Here is a 19811-nt window from a genome sequence, read left to right as displayed (position 1 = left end):
GAGGGCAGGCTGGAGAGATACAGGAAGCTGAGCCGGGGGCAAGAGGAGGATTGCTGGGCTCTGGGTCCTGAATTGGTAGTGTGTCCTCAAGGAGCTGTGAGCAGGCCACCTCCATCTCTGAGGCTTGGTTTCCATCTGTGAACTGATGGGTCACACCAACTCCCAGGCCACCCTCATGGCCCACCACCCACCTACTGGGACCTGGAAGGGCTGCTTACCCCTCACCCCCCTCCTGTGGAGCCACAGGCTCACTGTCAAGCAGTAGCGCCTGCATCTCTTGCCCCTCAGGCCTCATGGGGGCAATGGGAAATGGGGAAAACAGGTCTACCTGTTAGGTCCTCTGTGAGTGTTTGTAAAATAAATTCAGACAATTATATTAACGCCCAGCTCAGATCATTTTCAAGCCTCTTCCTCCCATGAAAGCACCCCAGACTCCAAGCTCAGAATGTTTTTTTTCTATTTTGGAAACACATCAAGCTATTTCAGACCCCTAGGTCTTTGCACATGCCATTTCCTCCACCTGGCCTCCAGTGAATTCCTCTCATCCTGAAATGTCACTCTGCGAAGCTCTCAGTCAGTGAACCTCAGGGCTCCCACAGTGTCTCACACACCCACAACCCCAGACCCCACAGGCCAAGAACTCCTCGGGGGCAGGGTCCTGCCCTGTGGCAGTGAAGTACTGGTGGGTGCCTGCATGGCCCTGAGAGGAGAAGGGGACTGGGCTGGCACTGACTCTCCCTCGCACATGTGCTTTTGGCCCACCCGTCCTTTACCTGGATTTGGATCTCATCAGAGAGTTCTTCAGCAAGGCCATGCAGCTGCCCAGCTTTGGGGTCCAGAGCCTTGACCACCACCCTCAGCCCAGTCCGGCCTTTTATCCGACCATGCACAATCATGGCAAAGTTGTACTGTGATGGGAGGCGAAGAGATGCCTGGGAAAGACACAAAATATGTCTTCAGTGAGAGTCCAAGGCCTTAGCACCCCCAAAAGGGCAGAGCCAGACAAAGCCCCAGACTGTTCTCAAAGGTTGCTGCCTTCCTGCCCTGGTCAGGGCCTACTAACTCCAAAGTGTGCAGACTACATCACCCCAGAACAAGCACAGCACATGCATGCTGAGTCTCACCATGTTCCCAGGTAAATGCAGAAAATGCTGGGTCAGCTCACCACAGTCAGCACTTTTACAGCAGTGCTTCTCAGCGCCTTTAGCGTGTGGGAGTGGTTATGGGTCACTGAGAGGGGTGCCAGGCCGTGCAGTGTTTCCCTGCAGAGCCCCTCTGTTACGGGACACCCGTGAACAAGCACTCTGCCCACGTACTACAGAAAGTCTGAGGAGGTCCCTGAGCGCTGGGAACAGGACCCTGACCCCACTGGGGGGCTGGGGGACGCTTAGTTTTGGGAAGCCCCTAGGAAACTCCATCCCTGTGCCTGGTGCCTCCCCATCGCAGCCCCGCTCCTCTCACTGTCCATGCAGAAGGCAAGAAGGCATATCCCATACCCACCTCCCACTCAGGTCCTGTATGCACAAGGCCTACCTGGGTGGCAGCCTGGAGTACCAGGCCTGGCACCCCGTCCCTTCTCCCTGCTGGCTCACGGGGCAACCCTAAGTGAGTCTCCTCCCATGTATGAGCTCCAGTTAACATGAAGAAAGGTTTAAGTAAGTTATTTCCAATACTTTCCAGCTGGGATCTGAGGAAGGGCGGGGGTCCACCCAGTGGAAGGCTAAGGAAGGGGAGTTTGGCCTCTGCAATAAACCAGGAGAAAACCCCAGGTCTGCCAGGCAGCATATCAGAAAGGCAGTAGAAGTTACAGGCTAGGGAACCTCTGAAACTTCTCTGACTTCCCCACAAGGTTGTCATTTTTGCCACTTTCTATTGGTAGGTTACCTATAACCTCCTCTATAGTGGTTGGCAAGAATGTGCTTAAGACAAAAAGGGCTGCAGAGAGCCCTTTTGCACCACGAGAAGGATTGCTAGGAGACATATTCCCAGATGCAAGGACTGAAAGTCAAGAAAGGACATGGGAGTGGCAATGTTTAAGAGGAGTCCTGATGAGCCTCAGGAGAGAGCAGAAAGGACTTAGGACTGGCCTAGTGTGAAGATGCAGACCTCATGTGCAGAGTGCTGGGTGAACCCTCCCCACCCCGGACTCTGGCCTGGGATGGAGGGTGGGAGGCTCTGGGCAGGTGGTTACCTCGTGGTGCCGCCCCTGGATGTCCAGAATATCCCGCTTGGTGACCGACCAATGGAAGGTCAAGCCTGGCACAGCATTACCAAATGAGAAAGGGTTCTGGTTGTTGGTGATTCCAGTGATATAAACGGGCATCTGTGAGGGAAAAGCCAGGCTTGTGACTAGCCGAGTCCAACTGACAGGAGTGCTCCCAGAAGTCCAGGGACACTACCCCAGCTCCCTCTCCACCGCCCAGGGACTTCTGTGTCTTCTTTGTGCAACATGAGCTGTGTCCATTCTGCCCTCACCAGAGATGGGCATGGCATAGGTTCAGGAAGATATGATAAAAAAGCAAATGATGGAACCGAAGACAGAATGAGCCCCTCCCCACCCAACCCTTCTTGGGATGTGGGCTGTATTTCACCTTGGCTGAGAGGCTCCACTCCTGAAATGATCCCCTCGAGCTCTTGGACACCTGTAGCCCCTAGCAACACAATACATTCTGCCCACAACCCCTGCCTGGGCTCCTTTTTCTCAATCTAACAGGGGCCTTGCTCACATGGATGGGCATGGGTGGGATCAGTCTCCTCCAGCCAGTATTTCCTGAAAGTCTACTAAAGGGCACATGTAGGGGCCATGCAGCAAAATATAAGAACAGACTCTGACCCAGGCTGCTGAGTCGGTTCCCAGCTCCATCATTTACTAGCTGTGTGACTTTGAGCAGAGCCTTAAGCTTTCCACATGTTTACTTCCTGGTCTACAAGATGGAGATGACACTGGTGGCTACCTCACAGGGTTGTTATAAACACAAAATGAATTAATACACAGACAGCACTTAGTAGAGTATACACAAGTGTTAGCTCCTTGGTGTGGAAAGGTCAGTAAGTGCATCAACACAGGGGATACATGCTCTATGTAAAAGAAGCTTTATGCTGTGAGAGAGAGTGGCAGGGTGTGCCACTGTGGTATGGAGCAGGAAATTCAGGGAAGGCTCCCTTTAGGAAGTAGAGCTGAACCCTTTAGGGAAACAGGGCTACACAGATGAAGGGGGAATAGAGAAGTGTTCTAGTGGAAGGTATAGTGTTCTAGCAGTGGCTTCCCTAACCTCATGCTGAACTGAACCTGCTAAGAGGCTGCTCAGACAGCAGACAGGAGGGGCTGGAGAAGGGCCCGCCTCACCTGGGTCCCTGTCCTCATCCGAGTGATGGGGGCTCGGATCCTCACCGCCTGGAGAAGCAGCACCTCCACCTCCACGAGATCCTAGGAAAAGGGCTTTGGAGCTCAGGCTGGCTGAGGGTATGAGAATGAGCTAGCAACAGGGGTTTCAGGAAGGGACCCTCCAAGGAAAGAGGCTTCTGCTGAGGCCTGCTCAGTCCTATGGCTAGAAGGCACCCACAGGATGTTGCTCAAGTCTTCTCTTCCAAAGACAGCATGGCTTGTGGCTGTCTCTCCCATTCCCCGGGGTGGGGGGTGGGGGGAGGGGGTGCGGGTCCCAGCATGGCTATCTGAGCCTACAGACCTCCTCTGATCCAGGTGCTCCAGGTAGCACTGCAGAGGCTTGGGGGAAGTGACTGGGAACTGTTCTTCTCTAGGCTGGGAAGCCCTCACAGGACAGATCTCCAGACCCTTCCAACCTCAAATCCAGCCTGTTAATCTCTGACTGAGCAGAGTAAGTGAACAAAGGCAGGAGCCAGGCAGATACTGATGAGAGCAGACCTCAAACCTTCCTTCATTCTGAACTCTATACTCCTTTAAACCTGACCAAAAACTACTTGAATGGCTTCTTCATAGTCCTGTTGATTCATGCAGAACATAGGCTAATCAGACCCTTAGCCCTTTTTACATATCCTCACACGGAGCCATCTCCTGTGTCCTGTGATCTGGGCTACTGCCTGGCACATGGTGGGTCCTCAATAAGCATTTATTCCCTTCCTTTCCTTTAGCCTTCTCACTGCCCAGTCTCCTCCTGCCAGTCCTGGTCCACTCCTTGACCTTGGGTGCTGATTCTTGGACAGACAGAACTGGAAGCTGCTGACCAGAACCGCATACGCTTTATGGACATGCGTGCCTGAGGCTGACCTCCCACCTGCCTGGGCTCAAGATGCCTTTCAGATGAAGCGGGTCGACAGCCTCTCCAACTGCTGAAGGGCACCAGGGCATTCTCCCAGCACCTCCTTCAACGTGCCAGAAGGGGACACCAAGAGAGAGGTGGCCTAGCTAGGTCCAACCACAAAGAATAGCAATGGCCAGGAGGGAAAGGCGTGGCTGTGTCCTTTTTGGCCAAATTTGCAGTCAGCTGCCATTTTCTTCCACCTGTGCTCCCAAGAGGGGAAAAATAAGCCAGTTCCTGAGGCTACGATGCTTTCTTTTGAGAGAAAAAGAAAGGGCAGAGCCTCCCTGGTTCTTAATTTTATTCTCAAGGACATCTGTCTGAACCCTACTATATGCCACGGCATAGACTTTTACATTTCCAATGCCTTCTTGTTTTTAGAAACTTGATAGGCAGAATCAGAGTGTCCACCTCCATGACTGAAAAGGACTGCAGTTTAACTGAGATATTTGGAGACACTGAAACTGCTGGAGAAAGGAGTAATCAATGAACTCAATGTCAGCCTCAGGGAAGCCTCCTTCCCAGGGTGGCACATGCACCAGCTCCCTGGGGCACTGTGTCCAATTCTGGACAGGGAACATCATGACTGGGTTCTGAAAAGTTCCTGTCTATAGTCACATTACACAAAACAAAATGCTCTTCTGAAGCCCAGATTTCCAGCACAGCTGTAACTGGGAAGCAGCCTCCCCTGAGAGGCTTCTGCAGGCCAAGGGGTCAGGAGCTGGAAACAATCCCCTTTCCAGAGGCCCAAAGAGGTGCCTGCCCCCTGGGAAAAAGGGAAATTATCAGATTTAGGGACAGTAACTTTCATGTGCTTGGGGTCAGTCCCACTGACATGGAGCAGGGGTCTCTCCTAGGGGAAAGGACTCTCCTAACTTGGCCTTCAAGCATCACGTTGACCTAGAAAAGTAATCAGGAAAAGTCCCCCACTCTGGCAAAGAGGCTTGAGAGATAACCTCGAGTGGAGCCAAAGATATTAGTGGATGATTCAGGTTTTCTATTTCTTCTAGAAATATAAACCCAGTCCTGTTGGTGTCTAATTATTTATGCTTACAGCAGCCAGGCCAGCACACACCTCTGGAAACTCACACAGTAATCCACGAAGTGTGACAGAGCCAACAGCATCCCTTTCTTTTCTCTCAGAACATCCCCAGCCCTGCTTAAAGTGAATGAGCAAAAGGACAGAGAGCTCAGCTGTCAGCCGCCCCAGGTCAGGCCCTAGAACTGCTTTGGTGGAGCTGGGGCCACTAGCGGGTTCTGTAGCCCTTCACCTGCAAGCGGTGAGAGCAGCAAAACACACAGGTGCTGAGAGCTAAAAAAGTGGTATGAAGCGCTCTGGGCAGCATCTGCCATCACAGCTGCTACCATCACCAGGCACTAGAATGTCCCCAGGGCAGGGGGCTGGAGATACTGTTCCTTAAAAAGCAGCTGCCGAAACTCAGTCTGGAAAAGAGTCCAGGTACTCCCAAGTTGGTAGGGCTGGCCTGGCTGGTAGGTTAAGGGCTGTAGACTCAGAGGGCAGAAGCAAGACCCTCAGAAAGGGATGGTGTTCAGGAGTAGAGCCCAAACCCAGTAAGCAGCGCTTCCTCCCCGTCACAGCTGACCACCCCAGCAGCTGCTGGGGAAGCAGGATACTCCATCATAACAGTGGATTCAGAAGGCACTGTCTCCATTACCTGAGACACAATAATGAGCTTGCCGGTCTCAGCATCCACGGCCTGGACAACCCCTGACACGGTGCTGTTGCCAATGGCAAGCCCCTGAACCAGCCCAGCACAGTTCACCACTGCCACAGTCTCGTTGATGATGGAGAAGAGGATGTTGGACTGAGGCTGGGGGCCTCCCTCAGAGGTGATCTGGAGTGGGGAGGAACAGCAATGCCCATCAGCCCCTATCATTCTGGCCAGTCCAAGCCTTGTCCTCTGAGGATGAGGTCACCAACACCCCAGAGCATTCCATTTAGCCTGTCTGATGTCCAAGGCAGGTGGACATGCCTGGAGCCAGCGTAGGGTGGGTGGCTAATGCCTTGCAGGTGCCTGGGCCATGGATGGGAGTGGGGCAAGGATGTGGTCTTTGGCTCCTACCTGCATCATGGCCCCAATAATCAGTGTCACCTTCTTGGGTATCAGCCTAAATGGCGGGAACACCTGGGTGGGGAGACAAAAGAGAGAGAGCTTGCATTCCAAGCTCATGATGCTGGGCATAAGCCACACATGACATTTTCAAGGAGAGGGGAACACAGTGCATGGACATCACTCCCCTTGAGGAGGCACCAGTGAGAGCCGTTCTGCTGTTTGTGAAGGTCTCCTGGGAACCATTACACACGCACATTCTCCAACTCACCTGCAGAATCAGGCGGGGTCCTGTTTTGGGGTCTTAAGACCTCCAGGAGATTCTGATGCATGTCAGTTTCTAATCTACTGCCTTTGCAATTTCCCCAACTCAGTTTTGAAGGTTGATTCTTTCACTACATTTCTCTAAATTTCTCCTAATTACCTTATAAGTTCTGTACTTCAATGACCTGAAAACTTTTCAAAAAGTAGGTCCCAGGGTAGAGATGAGGATGCCCAGTCTCAGCAGCAGGGTGAAGCCCCATGCCTTCCTCTCACACACCCTAATCCCCACCTGGCAAGGGCATAAGGAGAGCTTAAGGGTAAGGGAAAGTGCCAGTCAGCCAAGGGGCTGCTTTGTGCATGAGGATTAGTCTCTTAGGGCTGTGTTATTTATAGGCAGAAATGAATTCTGCTTCACCAGGAGAAAGGTGCATTTCCATTCAGAGACATAATCCATATCCACTAGCTTCAGAACACAGATTAATTAATACAAAGCCGGCCAACCCACATGTGGCTGAGACCCTTGGAGGATGCCGGCAGGAGCCAGATAGTTTAGTGCTCCTGCTAAAGAAGGAAGTTGACCCTTGGTGACTGTGGGGCTCTGGTCAAACAAACCTAAGAGCATGAAAAAGCCCCAAGTCACTTGCTGAGATGATGCTGGGGGACCTCAGAGCTCCCATATCCAGGAATTTGTTGCTCCATACACTCCCATTCCAAAAGCTCACCCTTTCTAAGGGCCTGTTCTGAAGTTCAGATCGACTGTCATGAACATGGGCCCACAACTGTCTGCAGCTTCTGCCCATCTATTGCTTTCTGGAACTTAAATAATTTAAAGAATGTTCTGCCACTACCCTGCTAACAGATAAGTTGTGTCCCTTCTCTGCGCTGCATCAATGCCCCCTATGTCCCAGAGGGAGATTAAAGTAGCTCAGCCCCACTCCTCTGGTAGTCAGAGCACACAGCGGGACACAGGTTTTAAAACTGCCTCTTCACAGTGGCTTCCTAGACTTTCCTCGAAATTTCCAGTCTATCACAAAAAAGACATATTCCCCTCTCCACCCATGTGTCCAATAGGGGCTAAGCTCATCCCACGTGGCATGAAGAGAAACAGCTTTACCTCAATTTGTTGTGGGGCCGAGTTGATTCTCTGTCCAGCTTTATCGGCCACAACTGCAGTGAGACTGGTCTGGCCGATGGCCACACCATGGATGCGGAACGTGGCAGTGTAGTTATCAAGGGCCTCATCAAGGGAGCTGGAACAGAGGGAAGGGTTGGCACTTCTCCCCCAAGAAAGGTCTGTCGGCACTGACCCCGAGATGCCCTGTTCTGACCCCTGGGGGACTCACACCAATGTGACAATCTGGGAGGCTGCTTGAAGTTTCAGGTCCATGAACACAAAGTATTTGGCCAGGAAAGGTTTCTTGTGAGAGTCCAGCACACGGACATATGCCTTCACTGTCTTCCCAATCTCCACCTACATCACAGGGGACAGAAACTCAGGTGGGCATGTGAATGACCAATTCTACCACCTGTGGCAACCTTCAACTCCCTGAGAAACGTCACCAACCTCAAACCACAGACCTGGAAATTAGGGTCAGGTCACGTGGGTTGACCTTGAGACTATTAGCCAACCAACAAATAAAAACCAATTGAGTACTTGCTGTATAAAAGGGGCCTTGGAGATACTTAAGATGCACAAATTACACTCCTCACTCTCAAAGAACTAACAATCTAGCTAGACAGATAAGGTATAGCTTAGAATGGCAGCAGGTATACAGTAGGAGTTCAATAAGTGCAACCAATGACCAAATATCTCATATCTGGCAGCATATAATACATACAGTAAGAACTTTAGAAGACAGGAGCCAGAAATGCTTAGTGAAGTAATAAGTCTGGTCAGCAAATTACCAGTGGAAGTGAGACCATAGGAGGAATATGAGACTGTTAAGAGAATATTGGCTTTTTAAGTCATCTAGCTGCTCAAACACTCCCTTTTTAATTACTAACTATTCTTTCCACTTTGGAAAATAGAAAATGACAGTAACCCTTAGTAAGGCTAGCTACAGTTACTAGATCTATTTGAAGTATAAGTATTTCTCATTTATATTTTTGAAAAGCCTAGATCTATTATGTATTTATTTTGCAAAAGACTTGGTATTAATGCACTTCATTCATTTGCCATTGAAATTCCTGAGAATCCAAACCTATATAGTAGGGAGAAAAAATTCATGTTCATTAAGGTATGCACCTGGCTGGTTAGTAACCTACACCAGTTAAAGGATAGAAATTCCCAAGTCAGGGCAGATGTGGAATCAACTCCAAGTGGGATTTACAGCCAAACTTTACTGATGTCAACTGGGCTAAAGAAGTACAACCTCAGAGGTTATTCTGCATCATGTACATGGAACAGCAGAGAGGAGAGACAGCACTACAAGCTTGCAGCAACTCAGAAGGGATTAGGGGATTGCAGAAAGCAGGAGAAAAAGCGAAGAATATGAGAAAAATATCTCCCACAGCCACAGCATTTTCCTGTTGTTTTTTTTTTTGTGTGAATCAGCAGAGAGGAAGCCACATCAGGAAGTTGACACTGACCTTGTCTACCACTCGGACGTACAGCTCCTGAATGTCTGAGACAGAAACATCAGCCTTCGCTGGGGCTGGGAAGGCGAGGCACAAGTCATGAATCATGATGGTTGATGTGCCCGGGAGCAAAGGGTGTACCTGCAGGGTTGAAGGTGGGCTTGGTTACAGCGGCTCACAGCAGCAGCCTCTCCCCCCATGGAATGCCATCTCCCAGAGACCTCTGTGGCAGAGGTTGAAACTAGTGAACAAGGAAAATCCTAACCCAAATGTTGCCCTGCCCACCCCTCATCATGAGCCCCCACTGTCAGCCAAGGGACAAGCATGCAATGTAAAATATTAGTGCTGGGATGGATCTCAGAGAGCATTAGTTTCCTTTGTACATTTTACAAAGAAGAAAATGGAAGCTGCTCAAAGTGGGCCAATCAGTAGCCTTGGGGCATGTAGCAACTGGGAGGCAGAATGAGGATTCAAACCTAGGATTCCGTATCTCCCATCCAGGCAACCTGCCACTGCAGCTCTCGTAATAGAAAAGAATCTGGCAAGTCAGGGGCTGGGGGCATGAGATGGCTGCTTCTCAGAAGTCTCACCTGAACTCACAGAACCACAGAACCTGAGAATAGACCATGGAGGCCTCCGTGGTTGTAAGTGTAAGCTCTTTGAGTTTCACTCATCTCTACTTTCATTGCTATCGCAGCACCTCACAGCTCTGTTTGAAGCAGAGACCTCCTAAAATGTTCTGAGTGAATGTATCTGAGCTACTGTTTTCTAGCCTTACACTGCCGAAGACCCCCTCCCCCATTTAAACCTCTCTCTACCCACTTTCATGGATCCCACCACAAAAGATTCTCTCCCCAAACTACATCCAATCACTTTCTTATTCTGTAGGTAGATTTTGAACAACTTGTCATATTGCTTAGGTGTATATCTCAACCAGATGGTCTGGAGGCTGGACAAGCAGAGGCAAGTCATGGAGTTAGTGGGTGAGCCCTGTGGGGTGCCTCCCATCTTTACCTGGCTCTGGCTTTGAGGTCTTATATTCATTTCCGGCTGTCTTCTCCCCTACTGCAGCCTCAGGGCTGAGCCTAACTGTGTAGTACAGATTATCCTCAACAAACTTGTCTTGATTAGATCAATAGCCAGGGGCAGAGCTGAGTCACTCAAGTTAATATAAAGAAACCTGGTGCTTCAGCCTGCTTACTTAGCTTTATTTTTAGCTTTGTTAAGACTCAGAAATTCTGAATAAAGTCTGCAAACTCAATGTACCTTCATCTATTTGGGAATGGTTATTTCTGGTCCAACTCATTCAATGTACATCTGGGGAAACTGAGGATCACACAGGATGAAAGCTCAGCCTGAGGGGCAGCTGGGGAGGGAATCCAGAAGCCTGAGAGCCCAGCGTTCCACTCTTCCACTTTTCCACTCCCAGAGCTGATATCTCCAGGAACTAGAATGGAACTGTGGGGCAGGGCAAGGAGCAAGGTATATAATCTGAGCTATCACTAGGCCAGGAAAGGGGTCTGGGAGTCCAGTTTCACAAGGGACAATTCACTCTGGTTTATTATATTTCCCCAGAGAGGACTCATTTAAAAATGGGAGAGAGAAACAAAAGCTTTCTCTGAGAACATAATGCAAGTATCTGATGTGATTCTCCTGAAAAAGTTACTGCGATCAGTAGCTGGCAATGTGAGGAAATTACACATTGTACCAATTGCTTATGGAAGGTTTTTCTTTTTCATTTTTTTCTTCTCTTTCAAAAGAACCACTTTGCACATTTTAAACAAAGACGAAATAGGGGTGAGGAAATCCATTCCTCTTCCACTTGATTTCCTAGAGGCGGATGTCAAGCCACCTTCCAGAGGACACGAGCGGAGGACAGTGTCATGCCACGGAGAGGCTGTGTGGCCTCCTGCTCCATCTGCCTGCACGCGTCAGCTCACTTCGTGCCCACATGACAATGCTTTAAAGAAACTACTTACGGGGAAGTGAGAGGTCTTGCCAGCCAGCTGATGGCAAAGTGGGCACCCCTCTAGACTGTGCACATTTGTTATACCACCCTGCTTCTCCAGGTGTTTCAGACTCCCTTGCTTCTTGATCGACATACAGGAGGCAATGTGAAGAAGAGGAGGTGGGGGGAATGCATGTCTGGAATGAATTCTAATTTCTAAGTGTTGAGAATTTCAGCAAATACTAAGCCAAGGGGAAAGTCCTGTCATCTCTTCAGAGATAATGAATGCATTATTGCTCATTAAGATGCTGTAAGTAGACCTAGAGGCAGCTTTGTTCAAGAGTGGGCCGAAGCTATGATGTCCACTTGTGCCCACCAGGTCCTGAAGTCCTGCTCATATCATCTCAGCTCCTTGCTTCCCTTTGCCCCATCATGCTTTAGACTTGTCCTTTGCCAGGCATTTGCAGAAGAGTAAGAACTCTATAAATTTCTAAATATCACTGGGGCCAACAGTTCTTATTTCCTACAGCGTGCCCATCAATATCATGTGGTGGGCCAGGCAGTGCCATGCAAGTGTGTTGGGGTCCATGCCCAAGAGTAGATGTTCTCAGGGCTTGTGAGGATGACTAGGATCACACAAATATCATAGGCTCTGAGAAGGTCCCGGCTTAGAGACTGGTTGAAACTTCACGCAGGGACTCTGGCCAGCCCTAAACTTCCCACAGGGACAGGGCTGAGGATAGGCACTCTGTCTACAGGTCATTCTCAGGGGAAAAGCAGGACACGCCCAAGTCCGACCCCTACAGCTGCCATCTACTGCCAGCCTCATCTCAAGTAACCTCCTCGGATGTACAATGTCACTGTGATGGGCTACGTGTCACAGGATTAAGGAGCTAGGGAAACCACCGCAGCTCCTGAAAGTTGTGCCTCCATCTGACTTGTTCCCACTGAATCCTCAGTGCTGGGACCACAGCCTGGCACATGACAGGCCCCTATATTTGCTGAATGGCTGCATTAATGAAGGTGTGAAGTGCTCAGCCCACAGTAGGATCCTTTTCTTGCTCTTATAATCCATGGGTTGTACTTGGAGGACTTATTTTGGAGTGTAAAGAATTGTTGAGAAGAAAGAAAACCTAAAACTTAAATCAGTTAATCACTCCAATGTGCACACCAGCCAAAAATGAAATAAAGGCCCCTCGCAGAGTGTCAGAGGCTGTGTGAGCAGAATGGAGCCCAGCCCAGCATGGCCCTTGGAGCGCTGTGCGGGCAAAGTAGCTTTCACAGCGGTGCTGGGATGAGCTCTACAGCCCCTGCCACAGACACTCAGAAGCCAAAACACACCCAGGAGCCATTTCTGCATCCCAAATGCATGTCAATAGGAAAAGAAAGAAACATTTTCTATGACTAACTTAAGAAGTGTTGTGGGCTTTCTTGTCTGTGATTAAGGGAAATGAGAATGCTACTAATTAACAGCTGGAAAATGCCAAAGACATGCAAATGTCCTTCAGAAACAGCCATCCGAGAACAATGGCTAGGACCTAACACAGGTTACAGAAGAGGCAAAGGAAAGCAGAACCCGATTTGCACACACAATGGCTTCTGCACAGGTCCAAGATGAGGAGAAGCAGAGATCCTAGTGGTCAGTGTCCCCTTTTTGGGCCAAAGTAATCCTTGTAGGGCCTGCATATGGGGTGTTGCTGGCAGCCCCACAGTGCTAGACTTATCCTGGGGGGTCCTGACTTTAATGGGTGTTCTGTCCCACTCAAGACAGCTATGAGAGAGATGAGACCATGAGCAGATGCCAATCCATAACCTGGAGAGAACTGCTTGAGCTCTACTGGAACCATCTGTAAAATGGGAACATTGATAGTTGTCATGACTAATAGAATCCTAGAATCTGTTGCTGAGAGGCACTGCATGGGGTAATCCTAGAACTGCAGCACTGTAGAATTGAACAGGGGTTCATAGGTCTTCTGGGGAAATTTCACTCTGATGCTGGAATTCATGTGTCTTTCATACAAGTGTTCCAGTTTCTGTTCAAATGCTTCTGGAGGCAGATGTCCATTACCTACAGAGGCAACTTAGTCCATCATGGACTCTCAGATGCTCCTGCAGGAAAGGTCTTTCTCTGGCTACAGGTTAACCTCAGGGCAAAATATAAGGTGGGAAGTAAATGTGAGTAAAATTGTTTCCAAGTATAGCTGGTACTGGACACATTTTTCCCAACTTTGAAACTTCCTCTTCTTAAAAACAGAAGAGCTAATTTTAATCTCCAGAAATAAAGCAAAGTAGGCATATTTAAAGCAGTTGGAATTATTTACAATTTGAGGTTTTGCTTTTTTTTAATGTAAAGGATGTGATAATAAACACTCCTTTAAGTGGGAGGAGGAACAGTCCAGAGAACTACTTTCTTTTATAAAGGGAATAAAAATGCTAGGGGAAAGCTTTAGGTATGATCCCAGGTTTCCAGCGACCCTCAAGTTTCCTCTAAAAACACACATTTGTGTACAGGTGCTGAGAGACACTTTTTTCTTGCTCTTATTTACATCAATAAACCTAAAGTCCTGTCAACTCTGGTTCTGCCTCTGAGAAGAAGAGGATTATTGAGACATGCTTCCTCATGCTTCACCGAGACACTGCACTATGAGAAAGCATTCTCTCCACAGGACAGCTAAATACCAAAGGTGGATCACCAGAGGATTGTAAAAAAATGTGTAACCCACCCCCCCAAAAAAACCTCCACAAAATAACAAAAATATCTGAATTGTCCTAAGACACATGCCAGCAAAACTGATGGAAAGAAACAAATAATATGAATAGACCTGTAACAGGTGAAAAGATTGAATTAGTTACCAAAAAACTACCCAGAAAGAAAAGCCTATGTCCAGGTGGTTTCACTGGTTAATTCTGCCAAATATTTAAGAGTAACTGTTACCAATTCTACACAAACTCGTCCAAAAATTAAAAGAGAGAACACTTCTAAGTCATCCCATAAAGCCAATATTATCCTTATACCCAAACCAGACAAAGACATCATGGGGAAAAAAATCCACAGGCCAATATCTCTTATGAATATGAGTATAAACTCAACAAAATACTAGCAAACTGAATCCAGTTACATGCAAAAAGAGTTATATATCATAATCAAGTAGCTATTTTCATAGGAATGCAAGGTTGGTTTCACATCTGAAAGTCAATTAATGTAAAACATAGTAACAAAAGAATAAAAACCAAGAAATCACATGATTGTCGCAAGAGATACAGAGAAGCATCTGACAGAACCAGATACCCTGTCATGTACGTGTGTGTGAGTGAGTGCACAAATTGAGTTGATAGTTAAAGTGTGCAGGGTTTCTTTTGAGGTGATGAAAATACTCTAAAACTGAGTTTAGTGATGGTTGCACATATGTCTGAATATACTAATAAGCACTGACTTGTACACTTTGAATGTGTGAATTGTATGGCAGGTGAATTATACCTCAATAAAGCTGTTATTAAAAATATCAACAAAAGATGCATAGTAGCCATTCCTTAGACATAACCTACGCTCTCCAGTTTGCCACACTCCCCCCAATGCCTATTACTCCCCACCACTGAAGCTAAGCATCAGGTGACATATTGCATAGCATGCCCCAAGTATGTTCCTCACACTGCTTATTTCCCTCACTTACTTAATACCTGTCCCACCTCAAAGGCAACTTATTTTGTGACTCAGGTATCAAGAGAGTGAATGGATGCAAATAGAGAAATGTACCTGCAGAATTATGGCTGGAAATAGCCTGCAGAGATTGAAGAGACATGTTTGATTTCTGACTAGGTCACAAACTTATCATGCAACTGTGGGCAAGGTAGCCTGGCTATATTTATGAAAAGAGATTTGAGGAACAGGTCTCTATGAAGATTAATTCTGATTTTAGCCTTCCCTAGAATTAGTAAGTTTGATCCACGCTGCTGCTAGCTTGCAAGGGCTCCCCTGTGGGATCAGGGCAGTGGTAACAACCAATGTGGACAGAGGACTGCAAGCAACTCACAGCCACGGGGAGGCCTTAACCTGTTTCCCCTTGCTGCACTATACCCACCAAATGCCAAACACTGAATCAGCCTGGCCTCTCACGAGTCCAGAAAACTGCGGCAGCCCTCACATACTTCGCAATCATCACTTAGCACAGGGAATGCAGGTCTGAAGCTCAGACCAGTCCAAAGTCAAGAACTGAGCTGCAATTTAATGACACTGTTTCAGTATCATCGCTGTGTTTATGTTTTGGGCTGCCTGCATTTATAACTTATGGTAGTGGTTTGACACATTCAGCAGTTAAGAGCTTCCTTTTAAAGAAAGTTCAGTTTTTATTGGTATTTGTTTTTACTCTTTGCCATAAATATAGGATTATTGAAAAAAACAAAAACATTTAAATTACCCAAATGATCCAAAAGAGAAAATGTCTCAGTACAAATGGTTGCACAGAAATAACCAGCCAGCCTACAGAACAACATGGGGAAAAAATTTAGGATAAGATAATTGAAAAAAGTAGAATGCTAAATTCTTCCATGCAGTGGACAATGATGTCAAATTTGCAAGAACAGGGAGAGGATCAAGAAAGAAATGTGGAAAAACAGAAAAAGCTGACATCTTTTAAAAGCAACTTTATGGTTGTTATAGTTACATAAGGATATTTTAAGCTTAATTAATAAAGACTGATTGAAAGGAAACCAGACTTCCAGCTAAGATGGAGGCATAGACCGACACGCTCTGTCTCCCTCCACAACTAAGAAGGATTACAACTACTGCAAAACCAAAAATAATAAGAAGTTCCAGAAAATAAAGCTACATGGAAGTCCAACGTATGAACGGGTAGGGAGGGCGAGACCACGGCTGAAAGATCGAACTGTGCAGGAGGCGACAGCAGCGAACAGTGGGACCCAGTAAGCAGACACTGGTATTTGGGGGGAGGAGAGAAGCGCCTGGGAGCTGGCCCCGTCTGCAGACCAGACCCGTTGGCTCGCAATTCCAACGCTGGGGAAGGCAGACCCCATTGTCTCGGACTGTGGGGACGGAGGACGCTCCCAGTTCCTCAGCGGAGAGTAACAGCAGGAATCCATCTTGGACACCCGCCCCCACGAAAAGCGCCACAGGGTGGTGGGAAAGGTCACCAGGTTGTGACGAGCACACAGGGCTCCACCCAATATAGTGTAGGAGGTGTGACAGCGCCCTGCCCAAGAAGGAAAGATAAACAAAACGGTCAGAATGACAAAATTAATGATTGAAATAACAATCACACAGCTAACGAAAAAACAAATAAAGGCCTTGACCGATGAACAAATAACGAATCTTTCTGAGGCTCAGTTCAGAGCTATAGTCATAAGGCAGCTTACAGACCTAACAGCGGGGCTGAATCAAGACAGGGAAGGAATGAAGGCTAGCCCCACTGAAATGAACAAAAATACATACAAGACAAGTGGTGAAGAAGGGAAAGCCATGGATCAAATCAACAGATCAGAACATAAGGAGGGAACAAACAGTCAACCAGTGCAGAAAGAGGAAACAAAAAGTGAGAAATATGAGGAGAGGCCCAGAAACCTCTGGGACAGCTGTAAGCGAACGAACATTCGAATTCTAGGATTGCCAGAGGGTGAAGAAGAAGAACTAGAAGTGGAAAAATTATGTGAAAAAATAATGAAGCAGAATTTCCCTAACTTGGGGAAGGAAATGAACTTACAGGTCCAGGAAGCACAGAGTTTCGGATAGGCTAGACCCAGGGAGGACCACACCAAGACATATTATCATCAAAATGTCAAAAATTAATAAAGGGAGAATCTTAAAAGCAGCAAGAGAGAAGAGAAGAATTATGTACAAAGGGGTCCCAATTAAGACTATCAGCGGATTTCTCAAAGGAGACTTTACAGGCAAGAAGGGGCTGGCAAGAAATATTCAAAGGAATGAAAAGCAAAAACCTACAACCACGAATACTCTATCCAGTGAAGCTGTCATTCAGGATAGAAGGGCAGAGAAAGTGTTTCCAGGACAAAGTAAAACTGAAGGAGTTTGTTAGATCCAAACCACTGTTATATGAGATGTTAAAGGGATTTGTTTAGAAGGAGGATCAAAACTATGACCATTAAAATAAAAACTGGGCTGAATGCCAGGTATGTGGCTCAGCTTCTGTGCCCTGAAGGGCAGACTGAAGGTCACCCTAGATGTTCCTTGTGTAAGTTCCAGCAAAGCAGAACTAAAGATCATAAGTGATCATTTGCTGCTCTTGTTGTGTTCATGCAAATGAACAGGATAAGTTAAAAATGGAGTTAACGCAGTCCCTTTAATGACAAGGAGGGTAATCTTAGGGAGAAAAATCGTGATTCAAGTAAAATCACAATGCTTAGTGGTAGACTATAAAGTAGTGCAGCTGTCTTTAAAGTTTCTTTTCATTTAAAATTTGTTTTCATTTGAAAGTTAAACTATGTCTGTGGTATCATCAAAGATGTTTAATTTATAGACAAGAAGAATGTCAAATGCCTTGCAACTGGATGTCTTTCCAATAGTCCTACAGATTTAGAGACTTGTTTGTGGGTTATGTTACATAAGTTAACATGTGTTTTCTGTCTTCATAGAACATAAGCCTATGATCTCATTACCTGAGTGATTGTCTGTACCTATAGGTCTCACTTAATCCTGTCTGCATTGCTGCCTCCTGAGACTCAACGGTTTGGCTGAACTAAGTGGCTGGGTTGGTGAAGTATGGGGTGGTGTGTGGGCTTCACTTTAAAACTGGTTTCTCTTTTCTCTACTAATGGGTTGGACAGAAAGAGCCCAGAGGTCTGAAAGGGGGGAAACCTAAAATATTTCCCTCAGCCCAAACTGAGTATAATGGGAAAAAGGGTTTTGGACAGGTGAGATGTGCCTGGCACACCTTCCTCCAAAGAAGCCCTTTTTTTCCCTAATGTGGGACATTGAAAAATTAATCCCTGCCTTTTGTCATCTAGTAGTTATGGATTGAATGATGTCTTTTAATCCTGTTGCCAAATCTGTTGCCCGCAGAACACAACAAGGATGCCAGCCTGTTAAACCAAGCATGCTGTTGTCTGGGGACAGCCAACTGACCTGGAGTGTGCACGATCCTTCCCCATGTGGGAAGGCCACCCTCCCCTCCACACCCCCACTATTATTAGGGATTTCTGGACCCAAGGGTAGGTAGGACAACGACCATGTCCAGCTTGAAGCAGCTAGAGGAGCTCGAGACCTTCACCCATTGTCCTTTATAAGATTATAAAGGGTCTTAGGTCTGAGAGGGAGGGACTGTTATTTTTTATTGTTAAAATAATTAATTAATTACTTAAAAAGAAGAATATATGAAAGGGTGAAGCGGGAGAGCTTATATGTACGACCCATGGGCATGGACTTGGGGAGGGATTGCTGGGGGAGGGGGGGTGCTGGGCGGAGGGGAGCAAAGGGGAAAAAATTGGAACCATTGTAACAATATAATCAATAAAATATACTTAAAAAAACGAAAACTGTATCACAACAACCAACAGCAGAAGCTAGGGAATCGAAACAAAGGCAAACTAAGTAGGCAACAAGAGTGGGAAAAGAATTGTAGGTATGGGGAACATATTGGGAGGACGTCAGCAGAGAGGGGGAAGGGGGAAAAGGAAGGGAGATGATGCAGGAATTAAGAAGCACAGTAGGAGGGAGTGGAGTAGACAGGAAGATGCTGAGAAAACTATATGCACAACCAATGGGCATGGACTAAGGGGGGGGACAGCTGGAGGGAGGGGGTTCACAGGGTGGAGGGGAGCAGGGAGAAAAGCATTTGGGACAACTGTAACAGCATAATCAATAAAATAAAAGAAAAAGAAAGGAAACTATTAGTTAACTAAGAGTGTAGGTAATTTATAGAGATGAAAAAAAATAAAGGTAGGCAAATGACTGAAGTTTCTCACGACTGAATCAGAGAATTTAAAGAACTCACAAACTGCAGCTGATATGATTAAGTGTCAGCTTTTAAATTAATCATGAACCCACAGCTGCCTGGATCATGGAAGTGGGGCCCCACACTCACCATGGCACTGCCCCTGGCCTCTTGGTAGGCCACCTTGACAATGTCTGTGGTGCTGGTGTTGAGGAAGAAGTATCCAGAACCTTCTCTGATGTGCAGCTCTGCCTGCAAGGAGGGTCAAGCTAGGAGGCCAGAACTGCCATCCAATGGGCCACATCCAGGCAGCGAGGTGGCAGGGAAAGAGCTGTACCTGTACTCCAGGGTGGTTGTAGATGGTCATCTCTTCTGGACTCACTCTCACATCCTCTACCAGGATGAGTTCTATGGAGGCCGACACGGGCACAAGAGGGTCGTGCTAAAGAGCAAGGCCAGCACCATCAGATCCAGGAGGCCACAGGCCAATCCTGTGCAGCCACAGGTCTACCTCCCACCCCCCGGGAAGAACAGAACAGAGGCCCTACGTCCTGGTGTCACCACAGGGCACTTGTTATGTCTGGAACACAAACCCCAGTGAACTCATGTATGAGCCCATATGAGAGGCCACAACCCTTTGAGGCATCTCATAATTCTGCCAAGGAAGGTGCCCCCATCCTACCTGCCAGGCTCTATGTAGTGGGCAGTTCACATACACATGGAAATCAGGGAACGCACAGCAAATGACCAGCTGCAGTCCCATGTGCCAGGG

At 47.4% G+C, this 19811-nt stretch overlaps 1 protein-coding gene across 1 annotated transcript in view; it reads right to left on the bottom strand.

The window, feature by feature from the left end:
- The window catches only part of NUP210 (nucleoporin 210), a 118517-nt gene that overhangs the window by 23759 nt on the left and 74947 nt on the right, over positions 1-19811 (bottom strand). The window contains exons 19-28 of the mRNA XM_090278833.1: positions 19377-19481; positions 19190-19291; positions 9203-9331; positions 7957-8084; positions 7728-7863; positions 6362-6424; positions 5954-6133; positions 3347-3427; positions 2192-2323; positions 774-932 (exon numbers count right to left, since the gene is read on the bottom strand). Coding sequence (XP_090134959.1) covers positions 774-932; positions 2192-2323; positions 3347-3427; positions 5954-6133; positions 6362-6424; positions 7728-7863; positions 7957-8084; positions 9203-9331; positions 19190-19291; positions 19377-19481 — 1215 coding nt within the window. The remainder of the gene's footprint in view (positions 1-773; positions 933-2191; positions 2324-3346; positions 3428-5953; positions 6134-6361; positions 6425-7727; positions 7864-7956; positions 8085-9202; positions 9332-19189; positions 19292-19376; positions 19482-19811) is intronic.

The sequence above is a fragment of the Furipterus horrens genome, unplaced genomic scaffold (genome assembly GCF_987537825.1).
Source record: "Furipterus horrens unplaced genomic scaffold, mFurHor1.1.pri manual_scaffold_1, whole genome shotgun sequence".
In the NCBI taxonomy this organism is placed as follows: domain Eukaryota; kingdom Metazoa; phylum Chordata; class Mammalia; order Chiroptera; family Furipteridae; genus Furipterus; species Furipterus horrens.
Note: the sequence above shows the minus strand (reverse complement) of the source record. Positions and strands in the feature narration are given on the sequence as shown.